At 43.7% G+C, this 21,638-nt stretch overlaps 1 protein-coding gene across 3 annotated transcripts in view; it reads left to right on the top strand.

Annotated features, from left to right (window-relative positions):
* The first annotated feature begins 112 nt into the window (after window positions 1–112).
* The window catches only part of Phf11 (PHD finger protein 11), a 29,512-nt gene continuing 7,986 nt past the window's right edge, over window positions 113–21,638 (top strand). The window contains exons 1-4 of one of the 3 annotated variants that reach the window (XM_070000180.1): window positions 113–211; window positions 6,455–6,576; window positions 10,813–10,920; window positions 17,781–17,914. In XM_070000180.1, coding sequence (XP_069856281.1) covers window positions 208–211; window positions 6,455–6,576; window positions 10,813–10,920; window positions 17,781–17,914 — 368 coding nt within the window. In that variant the 5' untranslated portion in view covers window positions 113–207. Of the gene's footprint in view, window positions 212–635; window positions 750–6,454; window positions 6,577–10,812; window positions 10,921–17,780; window positions 17,915–21,638 lie in introns of those variants that run through there. The other 2 variants (XM_070000179.1, XM_070000181.1) reach the window with 2 other exon arrangements.

Genomic DNA, 21,638 nt, shown 5'->3' with positions numbered 1-21,638 from the left:
GTGGAGCTGGCTTGAAGTTTGTGTCTGGGTTTCAGGGTGGGGTGAAGGTCCCAGCCTCAACCACAACGGGGCAGGCAAACCACTCTTCATGGAAAGATTCGAGCAGCTCTGCCAGGGAGAGCACTCCAGCCACTGCGAGGTCACAGTTCAGGGGGTGCACCTTGTGTTGGCACTTGAGGATGGTTGGCTTTGATCAGTTCTTCTGTAATGGGTAAGGTACTGATCGGGTTGCTTGTGCCTTTAGTTATTCTTTGGTGGTCTAGGTTTTAAGTTTAGGCACTGGCAAAACAAGACCAGGGGAAGGGAAGCCTTGCAAGCCAGCCTCCGGGTCACCCGTGCCGGAAGGGACCCCCCCCCCCCCCCCGTCTCTGGCGGGAAGGCTGGGGGGGGGGGGAGGGAGCTCCGCGGCCTGCGCTGGGCAGCCCGAGGTCGAGGCCCTCCGGGGTGGGAGCGGCTGCAGCCGCGGGAGCACAGGGAGGAGCGCGGGCTTGCGGGTGTTTTGCCTTTTATTTTTCAAGCAATTGGGATTCAGACCTGGCAGCCGCGAGGGGCCCCGCTGCTCCGCGCTGGGGTCGCGGGCCTCGGCGGGCGGGCGCGCGCGCGCGCGCGCACCGCGGGGCTAAGGAGCACTTCCGGGAGTGCGGACGCCGCAGCCATGGCCCTGACGCCGCCGCCGGGGTCCGCGCCGGTGCCTGGCGCCGGCGGCCCCGAGGCGCAGCCCTCGCGGGGCGCGCTGCCACTGCCCACCGGTGAGTAGCGCGGGGCTGGAGACGGGTTCGCGGGGGCCCCGCGCTCGTGCGGCCCGGCCCCAGCCGCGGGGCCTCTCAGGCGAGCCGCGGCCCGCGGCGTCGCGCGGGCGTCCGCCCGTGCCTGCCACCCTCGGTCTTCGTGGAGGCTTGTGGAGCCCGGGGAGGGGGACCGCTGTGCGGACGGCCGGTGCTGTTGGGGAGCCGCAGGTCGGTCCCGGGGGCTCGCAGTGCCGTCCCCCCCGCGCACCCCGGCCTGCGCGGCGCCGGGCCTCCCGGGGCCCCCGCCGCGAGCGCGCCGCCGCCTTCACACAGCTCCTGGGCTGGGGCCCAGCTTCCGAGGCTCGCTCCCCGGGAACATCCCTGCCGGCTGGGGAAGTGGGGTGAGGACGGTGAGGTGACTTCACCCGGGCCGAGCGCTCCGGGAAGCGGAGGCCTGCTGGGAATCGGTTCCCGGGCGGCGCGGCGGCCTCCGGGGAAGGCTCCTTCCAGCTCTGTGATCCTCAGCCGACACCTGGCAGCCGCTCGGAAAAGGAAGGAATGCCAAGTGAAGGCCGCCCCCCTGGAAGGAGCGAGGGAACAGAAATAAAGCAAGATGGAGTCACAGATGGCAGCAGCCAGTTTTCAGCTCCCCCTTGTCTTTCTAACTAGAAATCTGACCCAAAGCTTCAGGCAACAAAGGAGACAGGCCCAATGGAAGGACGCGATTGCCAGCCCGTCTCATCCGACCCAGTCATTCAGACACCCCCTCTTGCACCACCCCAACTCGTAAAGACTCAGTATTTTCAGCAAAAGTAGCTTTCAGCCTCTGAAAAGTAACCTAGGCAACCATTATCACCATGACCCACGTGGCCAAGCCAGTGGGAGACAATTATGCATTACCCAACTGTGTGGCCTCTAGAATATGTAATTTTTAGGTTATGAGCAAATGAGCTTTACGGGTTTCTGGTTTTTCCCCAGTAAAACTCCTGTGTGCTAGGCTCAGGACTAGTTCCTTGCAGAGTCTAATAAGCAACTGTAGTACTCGGAACCACGAAGCTACAAGGAGGGATTCCTCCGTTTGGTATTTCAGGAAATGCCTGACTAGTGATGAAATGGCTGTTCCAGGCAGAGGATAACACAAATAATAGCTTTCCATTCCAGTCACCTGTTGCTGTTAGCCCATTGCTCAAGCCAGAAACCTTAGTGCCACCCCTAGATGTCTTTCTTCCCTACACCCCATCAGTTGGGTCCTAAATTGTCTCATTTAGCACATCTGTCAGTGCCACTAAGCTCAGGCCATCATCGTCTGCTTGGGCTATTTTAATTACTAGCCCTTTAGCCTTTTCTATAGGCAGAGCCTGCACAGTAGCTAAAATGATTGTTAGAAAACACACCTGTCATCTATTCAAGAAACAGATCTGAGGATTGTAGTTCAAAGCCAGGACAACTGGTTCTACCACTGAAGTGGGGCTCAACTGGTAGTGCACTAGCTGTGAGTGCGAGGCACTGGGTTTAAGACCCAATACCAGCACTAAAAACACAAAAGCAGCAAAGGTTCTTTATCTCAGAACAGTCCCTTACAGTTCACTCCAAGTTCTCTCTGATTTGACTTTATACATCTTAAAAACTCTGTCATTTGCTGTTTTATAAGCTCTCTAAGCCATCAAACCTGCCTTAGAATCTTTCTATGCTTTCGGGAAGAAGAACTCACCTCTGTGTTGTCTCATTTTCATGCTCCAGTGTTTAGGTCTGTAGTTAATATGTATCTTCATCAATCTTGCCTACCCTCACTTCCTCATTACCTCCTTTCCCACCATTTTTGTGACATCTCACTGACAAAACACCATACCTTTTTTTGCCACTGGAATGAAATTGATACTCTCCTTAACACTCTTTTCTGTCTCCCTGGTGTCAAAAGTAGTGTCCTCTAAGCAGGGGAAACCAGCCTGCACAAAAACATGGGTGCTTCATGGAGGGCCTAGAGTTAAGACTGAGAAGTAGTTACAAATTTTGGCAGCATTACTAGAAAGAAATTGTAATTATGGGATTTGTGAATGTATTCCATAAGTTTTCCTCTTTAACTTTTTGCAAGGGTAAGTGGTATTGGAAATTAAACCCAGAAACGTAAAAATTCTAGGCAAGCACTCTTCCTATGACCTATACCCCCAGATTCTGTCTCCTAGATGGGTTGCCTTCGTCAGGTAGAGGATTGCAGGAGGATATGCCTTTAGAGGCCATAGTCTTAGCAATCCATTCCCAGGGAGGAAGTGGACAGAGATTGTTGGAGAGACTTAAAATTGATGTGTTGTGGGAGTTAGTCACAAATCTCAGGTTCTAGACTTGAGTTTTTGGATTTTTTTTTGATTGTGGGGCCTGAACTCTGGGCCTGGGTGCTGTCCCTCAGCTCTTCAGCTCAAGGCTAGTGCTCTACCACTTGAGCCACAGTGCCACTTCCAGCTTTTTCTGCTTATGTGGTGCTGAGGAATTGAACCCAGGGCCTCATGCATGTGAGGCAAACTCTACCACTGAGCCACCTTCCCAGCCCCTTGTGAGTTTTTTAAAATCTTAATTCTGTGCAACCTTTCTTGGCTACCAATTTCTTTTTGAGAATTCTACAATCCTGTTGTCTCAGGATAGATACACTGTTTACTCTCCTAGGATCTCAACATTTGGGAATAAAAAATTGTGAGTCGAGGAAGATCAATGGACCAAAATGCAATTACAATAACAATCTGTTTTTAAATTGAGGAAGCAGATGATTTCTTTTGGTCCCTCCATCCCAATTTTTGTTTTCTTCAGTATCTATGCCCATTCTTTCAAGTAATCATTGTCTCAAATTCTTTAACTCCTTGAGATTCTGGTTGAAATTATCTGAACCTAAACTACCATGAGGTAAATTAACATTCTAATATCCAGCCTTTCTGTCCAAGAGCATGTGTTTCTCTCCATTTGTTGAGATGTGAGTTTTTTGGATAACTTTGCAGTTATGTTCTTACCCTGATAAAACCTTTGCTAACAGCCCTTTGCTTTGTGTTTCTCAAATCTTCTTCCAGCATTCTTTACTCCACTCCCTATCCAGCTGATTTATATAATGTCCAGCTTAGACTCTTGGCCTTAAGCTTGCTATTGCTTCATTCTACAGTGTCCCTTTTTCCCTTTCCCTCCCTCCAAGCTATGCCTGCCCCATTCAATCCATCAGATTACTTTATGACGTGTATTTTATTATCCTAATCCTATTTGCCTCCTTTATTTTCAAAGCTTCTCAAAGGAACTTTCTCATTTCTTCTCGCCTGTTCCTGTGCTTTTCCAGGCCTTGAAACTTAATCTTCTAGATATACCTCTTCTGAGTAGCTGAGATTACAGACATACATCACCATGCCTGGCCTCACTTTGGGTACCTGGCTCATACTGTTAAGAAGTGATGTTTTTAAGCGCAAATTATACTTTAGATTTCAAAGGCTGAGTACAAATGAATTAATCATATTGATTAAACACTGAAAGTCTACTTTGGGCTGAAGACAATATAAAATTAAGTTTACCTGTTTGTTTTTGCCTTTTTAATTATGCTCCTGGAAGGTTTTCTGTGACACCTGTGGCTCACTTCATGTTTCTATGGGACAGACCTAGTCCCGAGCACCCAGCATGGAGACTGGCATTCATTATGTGATCCTAAATTGTTACTGGTTACAGGTGAATTTTTAAAGGTAGCCTCTTCTGAGTGGGTTTTTAACTCTCAACATTTTGTCTTGGTTAGTGGGAAACAAGGGGCTTATTAAATCTCCTCACTAAAAAGGACCCAAATGCAGAGAACTGAAATTAATTTTAAAAAAAATGTGAAATACTACTTTTCAAATGTAATCTTCTGACTTTGTAAAATGAAAGAACTAATCAGAGTGAGAGAGAGAATAACAAAAAGAACTTTTAGCTTGTGCTTATAATCTTAGCTACTCAGGAGGCTGAGATCTGAGGATTTCTGTTTCAAAGCCAGCCAGAGAAGGAAAGCCCATATGATTCTTATCTCCAATGAACTACCAAAAAGCCCAAAGTGGAGCTGTGGCTCAAGTGGTAGAGTGCTAGCCTTGGGCAAAAAAACCTTCAAGACAGTGTCTAGGCCTGGCACCAAAAAGAGGGGGAAAAATAGGACTTTTGATTATTTGGTGGGAGTGGGAGAGGGAGGGATCATCTCTCATAAGTATAAAACTTTCACTGTTAAGTAGTACATTTTTATTTCAAAACTGAAAGATTAAGTTTTTCTACTATAGAACATCAAAGAAATGAGCATTACATTGTGGGGGAAAATAATGTCAATGGATACTTGTAAACCTAGTAACAGGTGGCTCTAAACTGGCCTTCCAGCAGGTTTGTAGCTCCTTCCCTTTTCTTCCTAGCTCCTCTTCACCTAGTTTTTTTTTTCCTCTCTCCCATTTATCTCCTTAAAAAAGTATTCTCTACTATCATGTATCTTTGTTTCCTAAACAATCATAATATTGAACTAAAGCACAGTTAAGGCTAGAAGCGTGTCTTATGAGAATCATTAAGCTAATAAGCCTGAGGAGAGTTAAAACCCCAGTACTACCAAAACTTTAAGGGGTTTTTTTGGTTTGTTTTTTGCTGGTACTGGGGTTCACAGGGCATGGGCGCTGTCCTGAGCTTCATTTTTCTCAAGGCTAGTGCTTAACACTTGAACCACTGCTGTGCTTCCAACGTTTTCTGTGATTAATTGGAGAGAAGAGTGTCATGGATTTTCCTGCCTAGGCTGGCTTCAAACAAGGATCCTCAGATCTCAGCTTCTGGAATAGTTAGATGTGAGCCACTGGCGCCCAACTTACCAAAACAATTTGAAGAAAGCACATTTAAAGTAAAGTATGTTGCTCATTTACTTCTTTATTCTCCTAGATCTTGTTTTTTAATATAATGCACCATATAGATACAATTTTATTCTTCTACAGATAATAAATTACAGGCCTACTTCTTGAATACAACACTTTCTTGTTCATTTGTAATGACAACAGTTATTTACAGCTTGCTCTGGAAAAGGCAGTGTTTTGAGTTTTGCTTGTATTTAAATTCTTAGTTATATTTCTTGAATAGTTTTCGGGGGCTGGGAAGGTGGCTCAGTGGTAGAGTGCTTGCCTTGCATGCATGAGGCCCTGGGTTCAATCCTTCAGCACCACATAAGCAGAAAAAGGCAGAAGTGATGCTATGGCTCAAGCGGTAGAGCTCTAGCCTTGATCTGAAGAGCTGAGGGACAGTGCCTAGGCCCAGAGTTGAGGTCCCACACCAACAAAAAAAAAGTTTTCTTCATTTTCATGTATTTTATATGAATTTCCTTCTTCATCTACTTAACAGTATGCAAAATATGTCTTCCACTAGTGTCAGCAATTTTTTTTTGTCCTTCCTGGAGTTGAGATTATTATAAAAGCAGAAGCCCAAGTGGGGCGCCTGTGGCTCACGCCTGTACTCCTAGCTACTCAGGAGGCCGACATCTGAGGATCATGGTTCAAAGCCAGCCCGGGCAGAAAAGTCCGTGTGAAGCTTATCTCCAGTAAACCACTTGAAAACCAGAAGTGGTGCTGTGGCTCAAGCAGTAGAGTGCTTGCCTTGAGCTGAAGAGCGCAGGGACAACAACAACAACAAAGCAGAAGCCTGCCTCCTTTGTACCTGGAGGAGTTAGTGAGACCCTGAAGTTATACTTTTGCACTTCTCACCAGGGATATTACTTATAGGTGTCTTTCAGGTTGCAGAAAAGATGGAAAAAAGGACATGTGCACTCTGCCCCAAAGATCTCGATTATAGTGTCGTGTACTTTGCACAATCAGAGAATATAGCTGCTCATGAAAATTGTTTGGTAAGTTGAAATTTGAGGGTTGGATGTGCTAGAATAGATAAGTAGTACTCTGGGGACAGTGAATCAGGAGTTTGTCATGCCTTGGCTTTTCGAGAGAATTGAGTGGGTAGTTCACTAACTTTGAATTGTCTTAGGTCTTACTACCTTACAATTAGGTCAGGCACACAAAGACAATGCATGATCTTCAAAAAGTTTGTTTAAAAATACAAAGAACTCCCACTCATCTGGTTGAACCACTACTAAATATCCCCATGCTGCTGATCACATATATGGTATATAACATATGAGCACCGTTATATATTACAGACTGTGATAGACAATTTGCTCCAGGAAAGTTAGAATGAACTTGTGACTTTAAATGAGCATCATTATTCCACAATACTGTGAATTTCCGGAAATTAAGTAATCACTTAATCACAATAAAAAAAAAAAAAAGAACCTTGGGGAAGGGAGGGAGGGAGGGGATGGTAGGGGGAAAACAATGGAGGGGGTAACAATGTTCAAGAGGAAGTGGAAGTGTACTCATTACCTCACTCATGTAACTGTAACCCTCTGTATAGTATCTTTACAATAAAAAAAAAAAAAGTTTGTTTAAAAGTACTTTAATAGCAGGGTGCTGGTGGCTCCCGCCTGTAATCTTAGCTACTCAGGGCATTGAGATCTGAGAATCTCAGTTCAAAGCCAGCCTGGGCAGGAAAGTCCGTGAGACTCTTATCTCCAATAAACCACTCAGAAAACCAGAAGTGGCCCTGTGGCTCAAGTGGTAGAGTGTTAGCCTTGAGCTGAAGAGCTCAGGACAGTGCCCAGGCTCAGAGTTCAAGCCCCACAACCAACCAAAAAAAAAAAACTTAATAAAATATATTAGATGTAACATACAGACATAATTTTTGTCAAATTAATTTTAAAATTTCAGAGTAAATTTATGTTGATAAGTTAGCTCTGAGTCATAATTACAAAATGTTATATTAACCTATTTTCCTGTGAGTGAGCATTTAGGTTTTTCCAGGTTTCTTTCTTCGACTACCAAGTTATGACTTTCTTTTCTAGCTATTCTTACAGATGAGCATCTCCCTGGTCTAAGTGGATAACTAAGTGCAGAATTGCTGGGCACGGGCAGGAAGCATAGGCACTCAGTAACTTGGCCAAATTACTCTCAAAAGCAATGTGCCAAATTCACTTCCACGGTTATTTTTTTTTCTTGATCCTTTTCTTGCCAAGACTTGGTATTATTAGATTTAAATTTTTTTCCTCTCTGATTGATGTGGCAATGGTATTTTGTTTTCATTTTTATTCCCTGATTACTGGGTTTGTCTATCAATTTGTATGCTTATTTGCCATTCTGGCTTTCGCTTCTGTGTTATGTGCGTAGGATTTTGCTTTGACATGTTGGTTTTGCTTGTAGGTATTTATATAAAATAGATACTAATGTTTTATAATACATGTCGGCTTTTTAATTTTATTTTAGGGTTTTCTTTTGGAACTTGTTATATTTTTTCCTTAATAACTTGTGAGATTTTCTTCCTTTAAATTCTGTACTATGATTCTTTTTCCCCATAATCTTAAAATTTTTCACTTAGTTTCTTTTTATGTATGTTATGTTTTGAAATTGTGTTGTAAACATTGTATATGAGTCTTTGTGTGGACATATGCTTTTCTCTTGGGGAAACATCTAAAAGTAGATGTATTTATTTGGGGGGGGGGGGGACCGGAGGCATGGCCCAAGTACTGGTAGAGTGCTTAACAGGCATGCAGCCCTGAGTTCAATCCCTAGTATCACCAAAAAAGAAAAGCAGGGAGAGGAAAGGACAGGAGAGGATAGAAGGGAAGGGAGAAATTATTAAAAGTTGAATACAGTGGTGTACAACTATAGTCCTAGCTATTTGGGAAGCCCAAGCAAGAGGACTGCTTGAACCTGTAAGTTAGTCTCTTGTGGTTTTAATTTTCATGAGGGCCATTGAGCTTAAGCATCTTTTTATATTCTTATTCACCGTTTATGAATCTTTTATAACACTCTCCACCTTCCCCATGGGTGGTGCTAGGTATCAAACATAGGGCCTAGTACATGTTAAGCAAATGGTCTACCATTGAGCTCCAATCCCCACTCTTGCCCATTTTTAATAAAATTGTTTGCCTTATTGAGCTAAGTTTCTCCTACCTTCTGGTATAAGCCTTGTCATATATATAGTAGGCCCTTGTTATCCATGCTTTCAGAGAGATGACCATAGAGGAAAAACCACAAATGCTCAGGGTTCAGGCATAGAGTTCAGTACTGTACTGTGAACGTTTGATTGATTTTTCTCATATGCCACTCAGTGTCCATTAAAGATACACTGCCCTTCAACACATCTAAGTTTTTACTTTAAGCACATTTGAGACAAATGTGGCCTAGTGGTAGAGTACTTGGCTAGCATGCATGAGGCCCTAGGTTCTACTCAGTATCACATAAACAAAAAATAAAATTAATAAAAGAAATATAACCATTAATTTTTTTTTAAGGCAGAGAAATAGTTCACACACAATTTAAACATGTGGCAATGTGAGTCTGGCTGAGAGCTCTGAACCAGCGGGGCTGCTTAACACATAAAATTTTGGTTGTTGGGTTTTTTTAGTTGTTGTAGTATTGGGGTATGAACTCATATTTGTTAGGCAAGTGCTGTATCACTTAAACCACACCTCTTGTCTGGAATTTTGCTGGTTGATTGGAGATTGACTCTCAACTTTTCTGCCTGGCTGTCTTTAAACCCAAGTACTCCAAGTCTCAGTCTTCCTAACTAGCTAGGATTGCAGACATGAGCCACTGATACACAGCTATTTTGTAATAGGATCTCTCATTTCTTTCCCAGGCTAGCCTGGACCACAATCCTCCTGTTTAATCCTCACATGTAGCTGAGATAATGGGTATACACCAACATAGCAAGATTTTTATTGGTTGAGATGGGGGTCTCATTAATTTTTTGCCTGAGCTGGCCTTGTATCATGATCCCCAGTCTCCGTCTCCCATGGAGTTGAATTACAAGCATGAGCTAGTGACCCCAATGTGATTTTGTGGCACACACACACGTGCATGCATGCTGGTCTTGGGACTTGAACTCAGGGCCAGGGTGCTATCCCTGTGCTAATTTTGCACAAGGCTAACACTCTACCACATGAGCCACTTCTGGCTTATTAAAGTTTTATTGGTGATAAAAGTCTCCAGACTTCTCTGCGTGTACTGGCTTCAAACCACAGTCCTCAGATCTCAGCCTCCTATGAAGCTAGGATTTTACAGGCATGAGCCACCAGCATCCAGCCAAGAGGACATTCTTTTTTTTTTTTTAAATAAGTTTTTTATTGTGAAAATACTGTACAGAGGGGTTACAGTTACATGAGCAAGGTAATGAGTACATTTCTTATCCAGCATTGTTGCCTCTTTTGCTTTTCCCCTACCATCCTGTCCCTCCCACCTCAATTACACCCCCATCCTCCAGCCCCCACCCCCCTTCCAAAGAGGACATTCTTGAGCGCTTCCCAGGTCTAGTTTTTAGTACCATGAAATGCCTAATAACCTACTGTAAACCCCCTTGTGTGGGGGCTGGCTTAAGTTTTCAATGTGCCACTTAAAACCAAAGAATCCAGCTGACCTCAACTTCTCAACTGAAGATCAATTACCATACATATACTAAAATGATAAAGGGCATGAAAAGAGCATTTTAGTGATATTTACATAGACAGATTTCTTACAAAAAGCAGAAACCATGATGAAAAAGTTGGACTTTTGTTTTTTTAGCAAAAAAGCTCAGGGACAGCACTCAAACCTTGAGTTCAAGCCCCAAGACCAGCACCAAAAAGATAAAAACAAAACCAAAAATCCCTTCTCCAACCCTTACTTTGCTTTTCTTTCTTTGCAGACTGGCTTTCTCTGACTATATGGCTTCAGCTATTGTTCAGAGCCTATTCTACTTTCCTAGAATAGGAAGTCAGAGTGGCCCAGCTTGCAGTCAGGGGCTGCTTGGGTCCAATTAGTCATGGCAGGTGAGAGAATAAAACATGGCTGGGGATGAGGGTCACTCACAGAGACACTGGGTGGTCTGCCCCTACACTTTGAGGTGGTCACTATTCTTCCCCAGTTCATTTTCCATTCCTGGTTAAGTACTTCTTGGTAGTATTTTCTGGCTTTTAGCTTTCAGTATTATTTTTTAAATTTTTTTAAAAATAGTATTCTTTTATGCATACTCTGGGGTTTTTTTCTACCTGCAGCTGTATTCTTCAGCACTTGTGGAATGTGAGGATCATGATCCAGTTAATGATGATAGAAATTTTGATGTGGAATCAGTAAAGAAAGAAATCCAGAGAGGAAGAAAGTTGGTAAGTAGAAATGATTTCATTACTCACACAGACAACCTTCTGAATACCAAGGAGCACAATCAAAAGAAAGTCTGATTGATAAGCTCGAGGTAGAGAAGAATCTTGGAGAGCTGACCATTGGAAATTTATAGAAATGATGTTCAACTGAACGCTGACGATGTTAAAATAAACTACCACACCGTATCCACAAAGATGACTTAGAATGCAGGTGGGTGTAAGTGGAAGAAATCCCAACTCAGACTAGCTTTACCAAAAAAGGAGGCATATCTTCTCACTTCATCAGGAAACACCAGCTTCAGTGGCTTGATGTTATCAGGAACACTGGTTCTGCCCCCATTCCCCTCACCTCTACTCCCTAATGTAAGCTGTTCCCCTTGGAAGTGTACAGGGCTGTAGGCAGCAACTGCACCAAGTTCCCTTGTTCATAGCCAGCACAAGACAGGTCATCTGCAAAAATGGAAAAAGAGGCCTCTGGAGTCTAATTTGGTTGCTCCCCTCTTTGTGCACTAGCTGTGGAAAGTGGTTGTAACTAGTCAAGATTCCCTTTGGAGCTAAGGTCATAAGGGAGCTATCCAGGAAGGAAGAGGGTTTACTACAGGTTTCCTCTGTAAAAGGCTGGTCACCGTTTAGCAAACAGGACAAGTGTGAGTGCCCTGTGCCCTGATCATAACCTCAGTAAGGTCCATGACCAGGGACAAACATTTATGTAGTCTTTGCAAGGTGCTGACATCTGTAGCATCCCTCAGATGATATTACTCCTTGTCAACTTCCCCTCTAAATAGCAGATAGACCTCAACTGAGAGAATTTTTTTTTTTTAATTGTTGGTCATGAGGCTTGAACTCAGGGCTTGGGCACTGTTCCTGAGCATTTTTTGCTCAAGGCTAGCACTCTTCCACTTTAAGCCACAACACCACTTCTGATCTTCTGATTGTTAATTGGAAATAAGAGTCTCACAGACCTTCCTGCTTGGGCTGGCTTCAAACTGTAATCCTCAGATCTCAGCCTCCTGAGTAGCTAGGATTATAGGTGTGAGCCACCAGAACCCAGCTGAGAGATTATCTTTATGTGCTCTTTGAGAATTAACTGGATTTGAGAGAGGTTAAGTAGATATAATTTTTAAAAGACATTAATTCTATAATTATATGTTGCCCACATATAAAGAACACAGGTTGCAGAATAACAATGGTTGACTAGAGGTCTAATGTTCAGAAAGAAGTGGGTATGCCTCAGGGGTTATGCAACTTCCCTACTAGGAAGCCTGGGGACACACTGGAAATGAAGGATGTAGTAAAGGATGTAAAGTCCCCTAAAGTAATGTTTACCTAGGGGCTCACAAGTGTTTCTGAGCCTGTGGGTCTGTGGGCAGACATGGTGTACCGCCCATAGGTCAGTGAATGGAGTTTCTGTATAGGTAAAGTACCTTAACAGGGTGGGGGAGCAAGGTAGAAAGGAAGATGGGAAAGCAATTCCAGAGAGAAGGGGACATAGATGTGCAAAAGTGGGAAGCAAGAAAGAATAGGGCACATGTGTAAGCATGTGACTTCATAATGTTTGTTCTTTCACTGATTTGCTGGACTTTTTCATAAGGTATACTGTCACTGATGAAACCATTCCTTTGTTGTTAAATAATGACTATTCTGGCTCTTTACTATAACAAATAATGCTGCAGCAAACATTCTGTATATCTGTTGTGGGCCTATTTTGGGTATTTGTATTTGGGTATTTGTAGTGCAGATTTCTAGAAGTTTGGATTTCTGGGTGAAGAGAATTCCATTTTAATCTGTTGAACTGCTGACAAACTGTCCCCTAGAAAGGATCCGATTTTGCTCCTGTGCAGTGACTGGAGGAGTGGCAGGAATGAGTATCACTGCTCTTCTTAATTGCTCAGCTCCTTGATGGTAGGAGACTGGGCACAGTTTCTGTGCAGCCTCCCCAGCTTCTCAGCTGCTTACCAGCCCTCTGCATTGGGCCCCTCCACCCCCAATCCCATGCCTACCACCACAGACCCTCTTCAGACACCCAGCCTCCTGCTCCCTCCACTCACATGGTCTACTTCCTCACACACTGAGCAAAACCCGGCCATGGGTACCCCACCTGGCTACTGTCAACATATACTCAAATGGCTCAGGCCCTTGAGCAGGTGAACCCCACCATGTGTTGACTGACCTATGGCTCAGTCACAACCCCCAACAGAGCTATTACTTCTCCCAGGAATGTTTGCTGTACCTCCACATTGACCATTCTACGGTCTCTCATCTCCCTGAAACCTCTCCCCAGCCCAACCTCCCAGCCCCAAGCTAATGCCTGTATTTTGTTAACTTCTCAAGCTGTATTCATCATATTGTCCACACTTTACAGTCTGAACTATCCCCTTTTGCTTTCTGGAAACACACTCCAGGTATTTTCTCCTACCTTTTGGCCACTTCTTCCCAGATGCCTTGGCTGCTTTCTTCTCTGTTCAACCTCTGAGATTTGGGATGACACAAGGTTGTGTTGGGCTTCTTTCTGGATTGAACCTCCTTCCTGAGTGGGGCCATCTAGTTCTCAGGCTTAATTATCATCCACTTACCAGGAAGTCTATTTGCATCTCCAGCTCTGCCCCAGAATTTGAGACTACTAACCTGATAGATCTCCATGGATAAATATCTGATGTTGAAGAGGCTGATGAAAAACACAATTCATCCCCCTCCATCCAGACCTGCACCTAATTTACTCCAGTAAACAGCACTACAGAAATCTAAGAGTTCACTTTTCCTCATCACCTCTCTGCCCAATAACAGCACTTCAACAATGCCTCATGATATATCTTGCATACTCCATCCACTTGTTTCAACATCACTAATCCACCCCAGTGAATGAACTGATCTAGTTCTTGGCAGTAGCTGAAGACTGTGATATTTGCCGTTTCTCTCTTGCCATCTGTACCCAGCTCACTCATCCCTACCAGCTCATTCTCCACAGTGTCAGAATGATCTCTTAAAAAATACTGATCATAGCTGGGCGCCGGTGGCTTACACCTGTAAGCCTAGCTACTCAGAAGGCTGAGATCTGAGGATCATGGTTCAAAGCCAGCCCGGGCAGGAAATTCCGTGAGACTCTTATCTCCAATAAACCACTAAAAAGCAGAAGTGGTGTTGTGGCTCAAGCTTGAGCTCACCTTGAGCTGAAGAGCGGAGGGACAGCCCCCAAGCCCATAGTTCAAGACCCATGACCAACCAAAAAAAAAGAAAGAAAAAAAATACTGATCATGTTTGGCGCTACTGGCTCATATAACTACTCAGAAGGCTGAGATCTGAGGATCATAAACCATAAGTGGAGCTGTGGCTCAAGTGGTAGTGCACTAATCTTGAGTAAAATAACTTAGGGACAGCAACAGGTTCAGCACAAATAGATTATGTGCCCCTTGCACACAGACAAAACTCAATATTTTCTTATCATGCTTATAAACACTACCTCAAATGGCCCTTACCTCACTGTTCTGGTAATAGAAGCCATCCTTCATTTGTCAATGGAGAGACTCATTCTTGTCATAAGGACTTAAGGGCTTCTGCTTAGAATAGCTTTGTTCCTGCTTTTTTGCTTGCTACAAGCTCTTATGCATACCTCCATCACCACCTTAGGTTTTGATACTTTACTGACCACTCAGTTTCAATAGTAACACAGTAACATTGTTGCTTTTCTTTTCCTATGCCAGTACTAGGGTTTGAACTCAAGTCCTGGGCACTGTCCCTAAGCTTTTACACTAGCATTATGCCACTTGAGCCATAGCTCCACTTCCAGTTTTTTGTTGGTTAATTAGAAATAAGACTCTCATAGAAAAATATATACAAAATCCAGGACACCAGAATCAAATACAGTGACGAGAGGTTGTACAGTGGGGGAAGAACATACAAAGAAAAAAAAATCACATAGTACATTATAAGTACATTAAAAAGAACAGTATTTGATTCCGGTGTCCTGCATCTTGTATATACATTTTTCTAATCTGGGGAGGGGAAGGGAAATAACAAAACACTGAAATAAGGATACACGATAACCCACTGTAACAATGAGATGTACAAGATGGAGTGTTGAAAAAGAATTTCACAACTTTGTGGGCGGGAGGTGGGGGGTTGAGGGGTTGGGAGAAGGGAAGGAGGAGTTGGGGAGGTGGGGAGGAAAGGGATAGTAGGGGGATTCACTATTTTGCTCATAACTGTACCCCTTCTGTATAGTATCTTTATAATAAAAAAATATATATTTTAAAAAACCTCACAGACTTCCCTGTCCAGGCTGGCTTCAAACTGTGATCTTCAGATTTCAACTTGGACTTTAGGAATGAGCCACCAGTTTTTCTGAGACTTGTGGGTTTTTATTTTTGCTCATAGTGCTGAGGATCCAACACAGATCCTTGCACATTCTAGGCATATGCTTTACCACTGAGCTATGCCCCTGATCTGCTATGAGAAGATTTTGGGTGGATGAGTTCATTTTTTTGAGTTTTGGGTGTGGGTTTTTGTTTTGTTTTGTTGGGGGGGGGGGGCAGGGATTGTGCTGGTCCTAAGAGCCTGTGTGCTGTCACTGAGCTTATTTTTTATTTTTTTTTTGGTCGGTCGTGGGGCTTGAACTCTGGGCCTGGGCGCTGTCCCTCAGCTCTTCAGCTCAAGGCAAGCGCTCTACCACTTGAGCTACAGCGCCACTTCCAGTCACTGAGCTTCTTTACTCAAGGCTAGCACTCTACCACTTGAGCTATAGCTCTACTTATGGCTTTGTCTTTTTTTTTTTTTTTAAAGGGGGGTGCTTAATTGAAAACTCTCACAGACTTTCCTGCCTGGGCTAGCTTCACCCAGGGCCTTCTGCATACTAGGCAAGCTCTTTTTTTCTCCTTGGCTAGACTTAAAACTTGATCCTCAGTTTCTTAGCTGGCCTTAAGGCATTCACTACCATACTCAGCTAGGTCATCTGAATCTTAATCTTTTCAATATGTTACATTTTTCCTTAAATTTTTATTTATTTTTATTTATTTTTTGCTGGTCGTGGGGCCTGAACTCTGGGCCTAGGCGCTGTCCCTCAGCTCTTCAGCTCAAGGCTAGGGCCCTACCACTTAAGCCACAGCACCACTTCTGGCTTTTTCTGCTTATGTGGTGCTGAGGAATCAAGCCTAGGGCCTCATGCATGCAAGGCAAGAACTCTACCACTGAGGCATCTTCCCAGCCCAATTTAAAATTTTTCGCGTTACCTGTCACCATGAAAATGGAAGTTGAAAATTTGTACTGATATATGTCCATATCTTCTTTAAGGCTTCTAATTTCCTGTCTCCCTTACATAACCCTCCTTTATCTCAATACTGTATTTAAAAAAAAAAAATCCTAGGGTTGGGAATGTGGCTTAGTGGTAGAATGCTTGCTTGCCTAGAATGCATGAAACCCTGGGTTCAATCCCTAGTACCACATAAACAGAAAAGGCCAGAAGTGCCCAGGTCCTAGACAAAACAAAACCTTAAGGTTTTTTTTTGTTGTTTTATATCATCAGATCTTTCATCTATATATTAATACCTGCATTAGGAGATAGCAATCTAACCTTTTCTTCCTATGTACAATACATATCTAGTCGGTCATACCTCAGATTAAAAATAACTTCATCTATGCTACAATTTGGAATTCTACCTTTGTCTTTTTTTTTGGGAGGGGGGGTGGTGTCCAGTCCTGGGGCCTAAACTCTGGGCCTGGGCGCTGTCCCTCAGCTCTTCAGCTCAAGGCTAGCTCTCTACCACTTGAGCCACAGCACCACTTCTGGCTTTTTTCTTTTTGCGTATGTGGTGCTGAGGAATCGAACCCAGGGCCTCATGCATGCAAGGCCAGCACTCTACCACTGAGCCACCTTCCCAGCCCCATCTACCTTTGTCTTAAACTTACTTCTCACCTACCTTTTGGTCTTCTTTATATGTGTGCTTATGCCTACTTTGGAGTATTAGGTGAGCTGTCTGTCTCCAAGGTGTTCTCATGCCTATATCCATATCACTCTGCCAGGGTGTGAGGCCTAGTCATCCTTGATCACACATGGATACTCTGAATGAGCTAAGTTTCTGTGGCCATACAGTGTCTTCCTAACCATCTCTATACTACCTTCGTATATAAAATACTAGACAGACAAAAACAAGGCATCCAATAAGCTAAACTAAGAAAACACTGTTGGGGGGGGGGGTGTTTTTTTGGTCAGTCATTGGGGCTCAACTCTGAGCCTGGGTGCTGTTCCTCAGCTCTTCAGCTCAAGGCTAGGACCCTACCACTTAAGCCACAGCTCCACTTCTGGATTATGTGGTGCTGAGAAATCGAACCCAGGGTCTCATGCACTCTACCACTGAGCCAACTTCCCAGCCCCAAAACACTGTTCTTACTCAGTTGTGGTTTTGTGTTCTTTGTTTTTTGCTCACTGGACCTACTCCAGTAGCTTCCCTTTGCTTCATCCCACATTATCCTCAACTCCCTAGGGGAGCCTGAGGTGACAAGGGGAAGCAACTGCAAGGTCTCAAAGCTCTTACGGACGTAAACCCTTGAAGCTCTTGCCTTGGCTTAGTGTCTCCAGCAGAACCTTTGCCTAAAGCTGGAGAAGTCTTCCAGAGACTTTTAGAAATATCTTTGAAATGGATTTTCTGAAACAAAATATTTTGTTTTTTAATCGGATCATTACAAAATGGTCCATGCCAAGCATTCCAGTCAGCTGAGGTTCTGTTGAAATGAGTGTACCACGGGTAGAATTTTGCTGGTAATGTCCACAATGAAAAATAAAGGGCTTCTAGCTTAAGTAACATTTAGATAACTTTCCACTTTAACAATGATTTTTTAAAAGGACTTACCCAATAAAATCTATTTTTCTGTAGAAATGCACACTTTGTGGTAAAAGAGGAGCCACCGTGGGGTGTGATTTAAAATCCTGTAACAAGAATTACCACTTTTTCTGTGCCAAGATGGATGATGCATTTCCACAAGCTAATGGAGCTCAAGGAACATACAAGTATGTAATACCACAGTTTTAAAACTACATTTGAGGGATTGGGATAAGGAATGTTAAAAGACGTGTGTGTCTCTGTGTGTCTGTCTGTGACTGTCAGTACTGGGCTTGACCTCAAGGCTCTCACTTGGCTTTTTCTGCTCATGTTGGCACTCTACTACTTGACAAATGACTCCAGTTCTGGCTTTTTGATGGCTGACTGGAGATAAGAGTACCTCAGATTTGTCTGCCTAGACTAGCTTCAAATCACAATTCTCAGATCTCAGCCTCCTGGGTTAACTAGGATTACAGGTGTGAGCCACCACCACTGCCCAAGGAAAGGAAACCTTCTATAGAGTATGTAAATGGTTTTCATGTGAGAAGGTGGCTTGGGTGATGTCCAGTTAGTGATTTCACACTACTCTCAATACATCAGGAAGAAAATAACGCAAGGTTTTGTTTGATTTTTAAAGTTTTCCTGCATCCTGTCCTTCCAAGTAGAAAGACTCACTTGCATAATGGCATGAAGGATCTATAGGGTAAACAAGAGGCAGGGACTGGGGCTGGGAAGGTGGCTCAGTGGTACAGCACTTGCCTTGCATGCCTGAGGCCCTGGGTTCAATTCCTCAGCACCACATCAGCAGGAAAAAAAAAGCCGGAAGTGACACTGTGGCTCAAGTGGTAGAGAGCTAGCCTTGAGCTGAAGAGCTGAGGGATAGCGCCCAGGCCCAGAGTTCAGGCCCCATGACTGGACCCAAAAAAAAAAAAAAGAGAGAGGCAGGACTGTCAAGCCTTTTGTTGTTGTTGTTGTTGGCTGTGGGGCTTGAATCTGAGCCTGGCCGCTGTCCCTGAGTTCTTCAACTCAAGGCAAGTACTCTACCATATGAGCCACAGCATCACTTCCGGTTTTCTGGTGGTTAATTGGAGATAAAGGTCTCACAGACTTTCTGCCCAGAAGCTTTGAACCATGATCCTCAGATCTCAGCATCCTGAGTAGCTAGGATTATAGGAGGCATGAGCCACCCGCCAAGCTGTCAAGCCTTTCTTATATGCTATGGGTAGGCCTTTGCTTCTACACAGCCATAGGCTCTTGCTGCACCCCTCCCACCTTCTGTGTGAAGTAGATACAATGGCAAGAAACAGCTACTTGGGGGAAAAAAATGCTTCATACCACAACATGCCGAGTAATAGGATTGCTATTAGAAAAGTGTATTTGTGTGTATGTCTATGTGTCTCTGTCTGTGTCCTAGGCTCCAACTCAAGGCCTGGGCGCTGTCCCTGAACATTTTTGCTCAAGGCTGGCACTCTACCACTTTACCACCAAAAAGCTAGTGGATTAACTGGAGATAGGGTCTCAGGGAGTTTCCTGTCTTTGAACTGTGGTTCTCAGTTCTAAGCCCTGAGTAAACTAATAAGAGTGCAGCAGGAGAGTATTTTTTTTTTTTTTTTTGTCGGTCGTGGGGCTTGAACTCTGGGCCTGGACGCTGTCCCTCAGCTCTTCAGCTCAAGGCGAGCGCTCTACCACTTGAGCTACAGCGCCACTTCCGCTTTTCTGGTGGTTTATTGGAGATAGGAGTCTCACGGTCTTTCCTGCCCGGGCTGGCTTTGAACCGCGATCCTCAGATCTCAGCCTCCTGAGTAGCTAGGATTACAGGCATGAGCCACCAGCGCCCAGCTAGGAGAGTATTTTTTTAAATATGACTTTTGTACAATTTTTTGGGGGGGTCAATCACGGGGGGCTTGAACTCTGAGTGTGGGTGCTGTCCCTGAGCTCTTCAGCTCAAGGCAAACGCTCTACCACTTGAGCCACAGTGCTATTTCCGATTTTCTGGTGGTTAATTGGAGATACAGGTCTCATGGACTTTTCTGCCCAGGCTGGCTTTGAATCGAGATCCTCAGATCTCAAGTCTCCTGAGTAGCTAGGATTACAGGTGTGAGCTACCAGCATCCAGCTACAATTCTTAAAATTATTTAATTCCAGAAACTGAACTTCTCCCATATTGGGCATATATTGCTGTAAACAAGTGTTCCAGGTACTATCTTAATTGTTTAGTAACTATTCTGCCAGGCATACTCTAATAGCTTTGCAAATGTTAATCCTCATAGCAGATCACAGGGTAAGATTCTATTATGCCCTGCACAGACTGAGGCACTAAACCAGTAACTTGTCCTCAGGTCTCACAGTTGATAAGTGGCAAAGCTGGTATCAGAACCTGAGACCCTGCTTTTCACCCCACATCATCTCTAGGCTTGATCTATTTATATTTTTAATAGCCTACCATTCGAAGAAATTTGCAGGTTAATTTTAAATCAGATTTTGAGCAAGTCCCTTAAATATTTTGTTGCTTGAGGTATTAGAAAAGTAAATACGTTAACTTTGTACTGCACGTTTTTTTTTTTTAAAGGAGAGGGGACAGTACTGAGGTTTGGAACTCAGGGCGCCTTGCTTGAAGGCAGAAGTTGTACTAGCCATGTCTCTAGCCCTTGTGCTGCACTGTTTGGTTTTTTTTTTTTTTTTTGTAAAGATACTGTACAGAGAGGTTACAGTTACATGAGTAAGGTAATGAGCAGATTTTCTATCGAGCATTGTTACCCCTACTATCCCAACTCTTCCCTCCTCTCCAGAGTTGTAAAGTTCCTTTTCAACATTGTGTCTTGTACATCTCATTGTTATAATAGGTCAACCTGTATCCTTGTTTCAGCATTTTGTTATTTCCCTTCCCCTCCTCAAATTAGAAAAATGTATATCCAAGCTGAAGGGCACCGCAATCAAATATGGTGACAACAGGGGTTAGACAGACAAAAGAAACAAAAAAATCACATAGTGCATTAAAAACAACAGCAACAAAGAAAAAAAATCTCGTGCCCATATCTTGCGGTTCATTTTGCTTAGCATTGTCTTCTATGGTTATATATACATAGCTTTCGACCTTTTCTGCTTGTCTGGTAGGATTATCCTAGATGTATACTAGTTACTGCAAATAAGAGAAACCATGGGACCTATTTTTGAGATGGAATTGTTTCCTACCCAGGGAAGTTCCTGAACTCAGATGCTCCTGTTTTATGCTTCTCCTATAGCAGGAATTATAGACACACACCACTATGCCCAACTTCCTCACTTGAGAGATAGTCTAGAGAACTTCTTGAGGGCTGGCCAAGAACTACAATTCTGATCTGATACTCCCAATTAGCTAAGATTACAAGCATCAGCCATCATATCCTGCTTTCTCTTTTTGTATTTCTAAGAAATTAATGGGCTGTTACATTACCACAACCTCACTTTTTGTTACTTTCCTTCACAAGTTATTTTACTATGACTTGTGCAATGACTTTTAACAAAACACCAAGAAAAAGAATGAACCTGCTGTATTTTTAAGTTAGAAAAAATGTACTAATCATATACTGGAACTAACTCAATGGAATTAGATATTGTGTATTTTTTAAACTGAATTAAACACTGGATTGCCTGCCATACATAAGACCCCTTGCTGGTACTGTAAACCTGGTAACTTCTGAGGACCAGAAACACCTGGCAGGACAGGAGCCTGGGTTTGTGAAAGGAGTTAGACCTTGAGTTGAGAACTGTGGGCATGGGGGATGCGTGAGCCATGGTGGCTCATCCTAATGTTTTCTAAACTTTTGTTTGCCTACTAAGGTTTGAACTCAAGGCTTCATGCTGCCAGGTGGGCTCTCTTACCACTGATCCACATTGTGGGGGATTTTGTTTTCAGTTTAGCGTGTCTGAGGA

This window comes from Dipodomys merriami, unplaced genomic scaffold (genome assembly GCF_024711535.1).
Source record: "Dipodomys merriami isolate MVZ:Mamm:240054 unplaced genomic scaffold, mDipMer1.0.p SCAF_56, whole genome shotgun sequence".
Lineage (NCBI taxonomy): Eukaryota > Metazoa > Chordata > Mammalia > Rodentia > Heteromyidae > Dipodomys > Dipodomys merriami.
The sequence above is the reverse complement of the archived record's forward strand: the minus strand, read 5'-3'. Positions and strand labels throughout refer to the sequence as shown.